The sequence below is a fragment of the Anabrus simplex genome, chromosome 7 (genome assembly GCF_040414725.1).
Source record: "Anabrus simplex isolate iqAnaSimp1 chromosome 7, ASM4041472v1, whole genome shotgun sequence".
Lineage (NCBI taxonomy): Eukaryota > Metazoa > Arthropoda > Insecta > Orthoptera > Tettigoniidae > Anabrus > Anabrus simplex.
In genome coordinates this window covers 198,999,306-199,011,741 of record NC_090271.1, presented here as the reverse complement: position 1 = coordinate 199,011,741, position 12,436 = coordinate 198,999,306, and the positions used below count along the sequence as shown (strand labels likewise).

Here is a 12,436-nt window from a genome sequence, read left to right as displayed (position 1 = left end):
CTTAATTATCTTCCTGATCAATACGGGCTGATAATCATGCGGTTTTGTACCTTAAAAAAACAACCACGACACCAGCGATCCTCATCGTCATTTAATGCGTTACCATTACGATTGAACATGGCATCTACGTCAACAATGTTCGGCATTGATGGACTGAAAATTTATAAATTCGTAAAAATCTCTGTTATCATAGCCCCTGCAGTAAAAAAACCACCCGAGACATACATGATTAGAAATTGTAATTTTTAGTACTTTTATTATTTGCAGGTTTCTGATGGAACGAATATTTCCGTTATTTGATATAGCAAATATTAATGGAGAAATTGAGCGTGTCCCATTTTGATCCCCTTAATACTGCTACGCCACTGTGTACTAACCAAATAACACCTAGCCTAGTGAGTGCTCTCTCAGGATAACCCTGAACTTAAATACCGAGTTTCAAGAACGTTTTGTTAACCCGTTTTCCCGGAATGGTCATTCGAACAACCAAACAGACATACAGACGTTGAACTGAACCCGCTGTGCCTTGCCCGAGCTAAAAAGAAAGCATGAGTTAAAAATCTGAAGTATGTAGATAAAATTGTAATTTGATTCGTGCTCATGCGACCACCAGCCCTGTGGAAGCCCCCTCCGGTATTTCCAGGAGGGAAGGAAGGGTGGGAGTGAGTGAGACTGCCTCTGCTTGTGCTGTGCTTCTCGTCTGATATCGCTGTGGATTTTCTGGAAGGCGAAACTCGAAAGTTCGCATTCTGGGTGCACTCCGAAGATTCTAGTACTTCATCGTCAGGGATATAAAAGGACCCTCGCCGTGAACAAGTAGTGTTGCTGGAGAGTAGCGTTGAGAGAGTATCGTCGACGTGGAGTGTTAGAACAGTTGTCATTCAGAAGTGTTGGAGTGCTGAGTACTAGTTGAGTTAGTCCTGTGTTATTTTACAGAAGTGTACAGACAATTTTATTGACGAGTTAGTTCTTGTATAATTGCATCAATAATACAACCTAGTGAAGGTGCGTGGCAACAGAAGAGACAAAGCGCACCTCTACTAACACCAATAGTCAGTCAGTGCAATGTAATGCAATTGTTGATAGGTTTTATGGACTCAGGAGATTGTAGGCCATCATATTTTATTTTCTTATCGTCATCTAAATGTTTTCATTCCCTTCCCTGAGGAGGAGGGGCGGGCCTCCTAGAAGGTAACGCATTCTCTCTGGCCAGGTCATTTTCTTCCTACTAAGTAATATTAAAGCGTTCGAGGCCAAGGTTTCCATCCCCGCCTTTTATGATTGTTTCTCTTCACTCTTCGAGTGATCGCACCTTCATGCTTTTCTTCTTCAACATTTTCTTGATCAATAAGAGATAATGACCACGCGGTTTTCAGATTATAAAACAATCACAACAACCATCACCATGACAAGCTAGTTCTTTATTATGATGACTCAGCAACCACGTCCGTGATACTCGCTGTTGATGGACTTGGCAATAACAATTTAAAGTGAATCGGCACCGTTGGTTATGGGGACCCGGCTCGCTACTAGGGGCATCGTTGGGGATGGGTATCCAACTCGCTAATAGAGGCACAGATGACGTCGGCCTGGCGCTCCAGATTTCACTTGTACTATAAGGAAGAGGTGAATAAGACGAATTTGAGCGGAGGAAGTGACCGGACAACTTGAGGGGTATAAATACCCGACCCACAGTAAGTATATAAGGACATCAGATTTACATCGCTTTCCTTATGTTTGCGTTAACGACACTTTGTTGTTCACAGCGGCGACCTCAAGGAACTTTCGGTTGTCGCCCTTTTGATTCTCCTGCGTCATATTTTCCAACAAGGAAGGAAGGAAATAGAATTTATGAAGGGAATTTGAACAGGTGAAATGTAAATGAGGAGGCTTTCATAAGTAAATTAAAATATTGTTAGACTCAGCTCAAACCTCGTAGTAACCACGTATGCGGTTAAGGGTTTGTACACTTTGTTGACAACGGACAAATACGTGTAAACTTCGTTAGTGTTACATGTCGACCAGCATTATTTCCATGGGTAATACTCTGCTGTAGTATTTACTATAGTAACGTTTACGGAAGGTTAAGTTTGTGTTACAATTTTACCGAGTATCGAACCCTATTCCCATCAATTAAATGTTTTCACCAATAGCGTCGTGTAGGTAAAATGTGTAAGACAGGGGGGAACGAAACGCAAAAATAGACACTATTCATTGTCCTATCGTTAGAATTGACACTAACCTTTGATATTAGCAATGCAAACGATACCGACGATGTCCCTGATGATAAGGATAACAAGAAAGCGTACAAAGTACTGTTGTTGTACACGCATGAACAGAAATTGTGTCCCGATATTTACAAAGCATGGCGTCCCCACACCTTCCCCCTTAACGCATTGCTGCAGGTAGACAGCCCGCTATAAGAATGTTGTGATTGAAATGGGGACAGTGGTAGATATATAGCAAAAAAGCACACACACACACACACACACACACACACACACACACACACACACACACACACACTCACTCTCTCTCTCTCTCTCTCTCTCTCACACACACACACACACACACACACACACACACACACTCTTTGTGCCTTCGACACGACCCGTTTACTCCCTTTCCCTCCTTTTTGGTACTAGAATAGCCTTCAACACTACCCCTTCACTCCCTCCCTGCCTTTTCAGTTCTGGAGTGGGGCAGTGCTGATTGTTTATGTCGGGACACCAATTTCTGTGCATGCGTGTACACATACAGTATCTTCAGTATTGTTATATCAAGTGAATCAACTGTCTCTACCAATAGTTTGTTCTGCAGCCCAACAAATGCGTGAGATCGTCCCGAGGTCGATATTTCTCTGTTAACATTCCATATGGTACTAATGCACTGTAAGCACATCCTGCTAACGATTCTGAAAAATATTATCATTCCCCTAAAATATGGCATCCTTTCAATTATTTAACGTACACCAGTCTAGCATGTAGCTATGTTAAGTCACCGGGTAGAGCAAAACGCGAAATTAACGCTTGAAACTACCATACAGCGAATTGGAGGTTTAACGTACTCTGAGGCATTCTTAATAGAAGTCTCATTCACAGCTGTAACCAGTTAACAGAACGTAGTACTGATAGTTCGAATTCTACATCGTATACATGTTTTACATCGATACGAAGCTTCAGTGCTTAAACACACAGACCACTGAGAGCCATACGCAAGCAGTAAAATGCTGCTATTTTAAAAACAATGGTAATAGTGTTATTGGCTTTACGTCCGACTAACTACTTTTACGGTTTTTAAGATTCCGAGGTGCCGGAATTTAGTCCCGCTGGAGCTGTTTTACGTGCCAGCAAATATATGGTCACGAAGCTGACGTATTTGAGCACCATCAAATACTACCAGACTGAGCCATGATCGAACCTACCAACTTGGAGCCAGAAGTGCACCCAATTTACAGGTGTACAGAAGGTCAGCGCCTCAACCGTCTGAGCCACTCAGCCCGGCTATTATTGTTTGTGTGTGCGCTTACACTGCATTAATATACGGTTGGAATGAAGTTGCTTCAGTCATTCCCAACGTATTCCGCGGACAAATACGTTGACACACAGTATCTACGAGGAAGCAAAAAGAATTCGTTGCAGGCACTACGTCTGTATCAGGAAAGGTATGTGGACAGGCGACATCCGACTGCAAAGAATTTGCGCAGTGTTGAAAGACGTTTACGAAGATCAGGGGTACTTCAGATGATACAGTCTGTTCGAGAGAAGGCCGTAACGTCTAGTGAGAATGAGATGGCTGTTCTGGACATAGCTCACAATAACCCACCCACGAGTACACGGGCAATAGCACAACAGGTTAACATCAGCGAGCTATCCGTAGTATGAATACTGCATGCACATAGGTATAAATATTATCCCTAGCATCTATAGCTAAACCAGGAGCTTCAAGGGCGAGATTTTGAAGCTCGAATTAATGTCTATCAATGGCTGTTAGGAAATATGGAAAATGATGCAGCATTCCTGTCGAAAATCCTGTTCTCGGACAAATCGCGATTCCACAATTATGGTACCCTCAGCCACTACTGGAGTGCTGATAAACCCCAATAGGTGCGACAGGCAACCTAACAAATGCAAAGGAGACTGGATTTATGCTGTGAAATCTTGGGGGGCCGCCTTATTGGACCGTATTTCTTTGAGGGATAGTTAACAGGTGCACGCTATCTGTGCTTTCTACTCCATAAACAGCCACTTGAAGAACGTTTAACGTCGTGGTTTCAACAAGGTTCACTACGTTGGACGTTAGCTGTCCGTAACCACATGAATGATGCACATTCAGGAAACTGGGTAGGAAGAGGAGGATCTGTCTCTTGGCCTACGAGGTCATCAGATTTAACCCCAATAGACTTCTCCCTGCGGGGTATTTAAAATAAACAGTTTACACCCCAGGTGTCAGAAAATCCCGAGCGCCTTCGACAACTCATCGCCGAAATCTGCAGATCAGTACCACCGGCTATGCTACAGCGTATGAGAATATCCATTAGCGGCGTGCCCAGATGTACACAAACCAAGAAAGTAATCATTTCGAGCACATTCTAACGTATTTAACCATTGGTAGTGCAGTTTGGTCCCACTATCTTTTCCGTCTTCGTCCAACCGTGATTACATATCGTCCACATACACTTTCATTCACTGAATATGTGTCCGACTCGTTGGCTGAATGGTCAGCGTACTGGCCTTCGGTTCAGAGGGTCCCGGGTTCGATTCCCGGCCGGGTCGGGGATTTTAACCTTAATTGGTTAATTCCAGTGGCCCGGGGGCTGGGTGTTTGTGATGTCCCCAACATTCCTGCATCTCACACACCACACATAACACTATCCTCCACCACAATAACACGCTGTTACCTACACATGGCAGATGCCGCCCACCCTCATCGGAGGGTCTGCCTTACAAGGGCTGCACTCGGCTAGAAATAGCCACACGAAATTATTATTATTACTGAATATGTGAATAAAAGAGGATATTTTACGTATAGCAATGAGATGGTAATAACTAAACAATAAAAATAATACGAATATCCCAGCCCTACACTCGAACTTTTCACATTTAAGTTTGGCGCACCGTAGCGTTCGGCTTGCTCATACCATCTTGATACTATTCTGCACCAGAGACCGTAGGTTAGTCAGTGTGGATTACAGCTCACATGAGAGTTTTAACAGGTCGCAATGTCCACTTCGTGTTTTTCAGAAGTTTCATTTATATATCAAGATTATTTAGAGAGCGCACTCGTGGTTTCTATTATTTAATATTATTATGGCATAACAGCTTCTTATTTTAGTGTAGGCCCTAAATACGAGATGTCTGTTTTACTGTGTTTACTGTGCGTATCAGAAGGACAGATAATTTCAGGACTTACCATAAAGCTGATGTTTGCATAAAGCAGTATTTGTAGGGGCAGCTGATTCACGTCGCATATATGTCATATACTGCTATACATGTTAAGCCTATACAATGTTAGATTTCTAGCTTCTATAAGCTATGCAGAACAGATATAGGTGAATTACCTGGCGCAAGGCGTACGCAGGGTTGAAATTTCTGTACCGAAGAAAACGGAGGAGGTACCAGTCTTCATCACTCCATATCTTTAAATCAGGCTGCTCTGAAACAATAGGAAGTCCAATTTTATTTGTTGCTTAGGTCTAATGTTAGTGAACGTTCCTGTCTGAGAGGAAAGATATCGTGATCATGAATAGAATGGGGTTCGTTATCGAATGAAAGAGGGTGGAAGTGGAGGGAAATATGAAGTTTACCACATATTTATTTAATTGAACGGTTAACATTGAGACTTTTGGTTCAGAGAATCCTGGGCTCGATTCCCGGCTGGGTTGGGTTTTTTAACTGCGTCTGTCTAAATCCTTTGGCTCGGGTCTGGGTGTTTATGTTATTCTTAATATAGTGCATATCTCTTCATTCACATACAACACATCCACTTCCAGCCACCACAGAAACACGCAGTAGTGAATACTTCCTTCCACACACAGGGATGGCGTCAGAAAGGACATTTTGTTGTAAAACTGGACCAGATCTATATGTTATAAACACAATGAACCCACAACTCCACCAGGGAGTGCAAAAACCCGCCAGAAAAAGAAAGCTCTCGATGAATAATGGGTTTAAAAGGACAGCGTCCTGTAAATTGTGGGTGTTAAGGTTGCATGTTTACAGGAAGCAAAATCAGGTAATAACTTTTAGGTCATCAATGACCTAATCTGAATAATAATAATAATAATAATAATAATAATAATAATAATAATAATAATAATAATCGCAATTATTATTATTATTATTATTATTATTATTATTATTATTATTATTATTACTATAATCCCTTATATCCCGTGTAAAATTGTTTTTTATAGTGAAAACGGCTTCTGTTCGTATATAAAAATAACGTAAAAATGTCTGATGATTGGAGCAAGGGGAACGATTCCCGCTTTTGCCGCTAATTTCTGGAAACAGATGTCTCTGCCAGTTACAGCGTTACGGGAGATTGCCATCGTAGCCTTAAGGGGCTCACTGATAATTCTAAGAAATCACTGTTACAATTAGGTTACCTTCAACATTTATCAAGTACAGTATATCTATTTATCTTCTAAAAATAAATGTAAAAGTATACTTTGTCGCAAGGCACCCTCTGCATGAGAGGAAGTATTTCATAAAATAAAATAAATATTGGAAGTATGCAACAGCACATGCTCAAAAGAAGCTTTATGGTGCTCTCCTGGGAGTTTAGTTTCAGTAGTATGTTTAGGGACATCTGATGCTTAGTATATTTAAGTAATTCACTTATGGATGTTCTGCAGTGGTCTTTGAAGAGAAACCTTTCTCAGGTCGGCATAAGAAATGTTACTCTTACGAAACTCACGTTCGCCTGATCAGACTTGACGACTGCATTGTGAGTTGTACGAGTGTTATTATAAAGGAGCAATTTACATCTTAAAAAAAAAAACCAAACCCCATGGCACTACAGCCCTTGAAGGGCCTTGGCCTACCAAGCGACCGCTGCTCAGCCCGAAGACCTGCAGATTACGAGGTGTCATGTGGTCAGCACGACGAATCCTCTCGGCCGTTATTCTTGGCTTTCTAGACCGGTTTACATCTTAAAACTTCACTATAATCATACAGAAATATATGAATGTTGCTCAATACTTAAATTGAAATCCTGTTTAGAATATTTTCAATAAATAAATAAATAAATAAATAAATAAATAAATAAATAAATAAATAAATAAATAAATAAATAAATAAATAAATAATATTATATTAATTTCTAGTTTCCAAAAATATGTATCTCTGTACCATTTTAAAATTGACACCGTTTACGTGGGTTTGTGAACCATTGGGTATATCTCGTGAAATATTCGCAAAGTTCAACAGTTTCACAGGCTACAAATAATATAATATGTGCGATATATCTTCAGCATGACAATTCTGTGTTTCTCAGAACATTATGTAATAACAGAGTTGGCGCGATAGTATTGTAAAATATTGTGCCAAGAAGTAAAATATTGGTCTCATGAAATTGTAGACCTGACAGGTTAAATCCTTATGTGAAACTTATAAGTTTAGTGATATCTATTGGATGAAAGAACAACTATAGGTCTATGTGAACATTTCAGGGCAGCTTGACATATTTTTAAAACGTTACTGGAAACATGGCAGGTGAGCTTTCTCATAATATGAAATATTAACGTGTGATTTGGAGAAAATACGAAAATATTTATTTCATGTGTTATATATTTCATTTTTAAACGCGGAAAGAAGCGGAGGTTTTAGATTTCAGTACTGTGAAATTTCTACTTTCAGAAGGGGCTCTGATGATTATTACGTTATTACGGTAACATTATTTTTATAATCATTGTTTACTTTGATGCTAATTTATTTGACGAAATTTAAAGAGAACACCACTAAAACAGTTTTACCTTAAACTATTTGTGAACTTTAATATGCTTATTGAGTTAACCATTATGTACATATGATAACCAAATGAATTGTCCATGTCATTTCACCAAGGTGGCCACGGTTCGAATTCTACTCAATGTCAGGAGGAGATTTGAATGAAAATATCACGTTTTTGTGTTTCGAGTTCCATCTAATGCGGCTATGATCGCAATGTCAACAGTCACATAATTAATTTACACCATTTACATTATTATTACATTCATGGGTACCGGTAACTTACGTCAATTTCCTTTCTGTATGGATCTCTAAGGCACTGTAGATTGAAGAACCACACCAAATCCTGGGCTTCAAGTCCATCATCTTCAGCCTGCGCGTCGTAAGCATGTTTCATTCGGCCACTAGCAGCTTCCATATTTCCGATCCATTCTTTTTCTCAAACGGCTCACATAATCATCCCCAGCCATCTGGTCTCTCCGGGTCTACTGCCGAACTTCAGATCGCAGGGTAAACGCAGCTCCCTCCCGAAGAGAACACAAGCCGGAGTCTGTCCTGTCATATCATGGACCGAAGACCGATATGCCATTAGAAATAATGGCAAGTGTTCATCCCAGTCACTTTAGTTGTCGACTACAAATTTAGAAAGGTGTTTTCCAACCGTCCTGTTCACCCGTTCGACAATTCCATCCGACTGGGGATGTTATCGTGTCGTTCTGGTTTTTCATATTCCAGTGAGTTGACAAACTTGCTGGAAGACAGCCGATTCAAAATTCCTCCCTTGATCGGAATGTAGTTCCAAGGGAGCATCGAGCATCCTGCATTAGGGCACTGGCAACTGTAACAGCTTCCTGGTTTGGAACCGCATAGTCTTCCACCCATTGAGATAAATAGTCCATGGCTACCAATATATATTTGTTTCCAGTATCTGTTTCTGGAAGTGGTCCCATAACATCGATCGCTAATCTCTCAAGGGGGGTTTCCCACATTGTACTGGCGCATGGGTGATTTCTTCCTTCCTCTTTGTGCATTCCTGGCAGCACATAACTCACACTTACTGCATCACGTTCTGACATCATCTTTGCAGTTTACCGAGTAGACCCTCTCTGTAATCTTAGCCAGCGTTCTGATCACACCAACATGTCCTCCAGGACTTCCATTATGCAGGTATTGTAAGACTTCAGGGACCTTATTCAAGGGACAATGATCTGTAATCTTGCAGAGGTTCCATCTGAATACTCAATGAGGCGCTTCAACATTCTATAGCTGAAAATAATCACCCAATAGGACTTGAGTGTTGGGCTGAGTGGAGCAACTTCTTCCCAAAAGGTCGACGTCCTGTTTCCTACCGGTGAATTACCTTGCCTAAATCTGGATATTCACACTGATTTCTGCGAATTTTGATAGGTTGCCACATGTCATCCGCTACCGTCACCCTTCTTGCGTGGCCACATTTCATTTCCTGCCGAGAATAACTATTACAGACCATTGGGCACGGCCTTCGCGACAGAGCGTCGGCATTCTTGTGGCTTGTTTCTGCTCGATGTTCAATCTAGAAATTGTATTCTTTCAGGCGTTCTATCCACCTTGCTGTCTGTCCTGCCGGGTTTCTAAACTGCATTACCCATTTCAAAGCACCGTGATCTGTTCGTAGCAGAAATATTTGACCATACAAGTACTTATGGAAGTGATCCAATGAATTCTCCAGAGCTAACAATTCCCACCTGGTCACGCAGTATTTTCTCTCAGGCTTTGACAGCGTCATGCTGAAGTATGTTACCACCCTTCCTTGGCCGTTCTGTAACAGGAAAAATACTTCACTTATTCCTATATTGCTGGCATCCGTGTCCAGTATAAACATACCTGTATTTATTGGTAGCTCAGAACGGGAGAGGTGGTCAGCAATGACTGAAGTTGTTCGAAAGCTGAGTGTCTGCAATCGTCCCATGAGTAAACCAGACCTTCTTCAGTAAGCCTTATCAAGGGTTTAGCTATGTTGGCAAAGCCAGGCACGAAACGCCCGTGGTAGCGGCATAGTTCTAAGAAACTCCGGAGTTCATGTATATGTATCGCTAGCCAGTAGGTGTGTAATAGCTCAACAAATGTATCTCTATAAGATGGTTAATACATTAATTGACGATAATAGTTCGCTTCACGAGTTATGCTTTAATGTTAGAAAAGGAAATTTAAGATTTCGGCAATTGTTCATTACTCCAGTCTTCAAAACTGTATTTTTAAGAACTCTCCGTTTATCAATATGTGTGAAACATACAATAACTTAATTAATAAGTATCATATAGATCTTGACTTTGCTTATGAATATGACACATATGCAAATATATTAAAATATTTTTTCTCGCCGAAGTGATTTGTTTATATGTATAATATTTACATGATTTTGTTACAATTTTTTTGTTTGATTTATTAACAGGCTTCTGTATATGAGATCTTGTTTCATCCATTTCATACAGAGCATTATCATCTCATTTACAGAGCGTTTCCACATTTTCTTCTTTTTGGTATTTCTATGTTATTTGTTCAAATAATTTGTAAAAGCCACCTATAATTGGAGCGTGTCTCTGTTGGTGGCACATTTATTAAATAAATAAATAAATAAATAAATAAATAAATAAATAAATAAATAAATAAATAAATAAATCTCTGAGGACAGGCCATTATTTTACTGCACGTACCTTCCATAGTCGTTGGAAACGACATGTCCCAAATACCTGACCTTTTCCTGGAAGATCTGGCATTTCTTTGGTTTCAACTTTAGGTTGGTTCCCTGCTGTCACTTAAAGACTTCCTCCAGGTTCGATAGGTGTTCATCGAAAGTCTTACATATTTCTATGATGTCATCCAAGTAAACGGGGCAGGTTTTCAACCACAAACCTCGCAGAACTGTTTCCATAAGTTTTTTAAACGTCGCTAGTGCAATGCACAATCCAAAATATGTAACCGTAAAGCGCCAAAGTTCCGTACCAATCGACAATGCTGTCTTCTCTCTTCGGACTCTATTTTTACTTGCTAGTATCCATTTTCCAATTCCAGAGTGGAGAACAATTGAAGTCGAGAAAATGTGTCTAAAGTGTCATCTATCCTGGGTAACGAATAACTGTATTTCATTGTCTTATTGTTCAACTTTCGGTACTCCACGCAACATCTGGTTGACCCGTCATTTTGCTTCACTAAAACCACCGGCAACGTCCAGGGACTACTAGACGGTTCAATTACACCCTGCTTATACATGTCACAAACAATTCCCTCAGCCTCCTCTCTTCTTGATAGTGACAAGCGTAGTGGGCGCTGTCTGATCGATTGTGTATTTCCGGTGTTTATTTTATGTTTCACGACACTCGTCCTGCTGGACCCACAGTTCTCGATTGCAAAGACGTCTTGATATTTGACCAACATTTCATCGACTTTGGCCTCTTGATCCTGGGTAGCTTAATATGTCCGAGCTTGCAAGGTCTCAGTTAATTTTTAAAGGTGATTGGCATACTGTGTATCCTTCGTGATCTTCCCACAAACAATGGATGATACAGGATTACAACAGGCCACCTGAATTCCTCTCTTCAATGATACTGAGAAATCATTTAAGTTCGTAATTCTGATTGGAGTAGGCCCCTTAGCATTTACAACACATCTTCCCACCAATACTCCTGGACAGACTTCTTCGCCAACGGGCTTGACAATTCCCGTCATTCTCGGTCTATGTTATCTATTTGACCCACAATCACATTATTGCTTCTCAGAAGAATTACTTTGTCTGTACTTGAAACTATTCGAATGGTTAGAATGCTTCGTCCGCGAAGAATCACTTATTCGTTTGCGAATTTCAAGCATTCTCGTTTCAGATCTAATCACAAGAAAACCGTATTCTCTGACATAAGCCACCATTGCTCGATGTTCTATCAACTTGCTCCCCAGGCCAATGTTGACTATTGTCTCTCCGTAAGTGTTTACTGGGTCACCGGTTGCAGTTTTCAATAAAACTCTCGTAGGTTTCAGGTTTCTTTTACGGTGTCCTTCTTCACAGCAGTGATGGTGGTCCCGGTGTCCAGAAGTACAGTACGAGCCAAACCATTCACTGATCCGTTGACAAAGATACTGTCTAAATGACGCACGAGTGAAATGACATGTACCTGCTTTCTCGGGGCAGCAGGGCTGCCACGCTGTGCTCACCCCTTAGCACCAGCCCTTTTTAGTTTTCCTGAAATTTTGAGTCTTTATGGCAGTGGCTTCTGACATGTCCAAGCTCACCTCAACTCCAACAGCGAATCTTCCACCTTCGAGACTGTCCATCCTTATTGGATAGGGTTTTCAAAACAATCCTCTTTACCCTTTCGTCTAAAGGCTCCTCTTCGTCCAGCCGTCGAAGCTGCACCTATAGATTCGAGGTCTGTGTAGCAGCTTGAATTCCAATGTACGAGCTAACTTATTTGGATGCGCCAGACGAAGAGCTCGTTACAATATTGGGTCGG

The 12,436-nt window shown here is 40.8% G+C and overlaps 1 protein-coding gene across 3 annotated transcripts in view; it reads right to left on the bottom strand.

Moving 5' to 3' along the window:
* The window catches only part of LOC136877460 (alpha-tocopherol transfer protein), a 127,816-nt gene that overhangs the window by 29,225 nt on the left and 86,155 nt on the right, over nt 1-12,436 (bottom strand). For all 3 annotated transcript variants that reach the window (XM_067151518.2, XM_067151516.2, XM_067151519.2), the window contains exon 3: nt 5,561-5,655. In XM_067151518.2, coding sequence (XP_067007619.1) covers nt 5,561-5,655 — 95 coding nt within the window. The remainder of the gene's footprint in view (nt 1-5,560; nt 5,656-12,436) is intronic.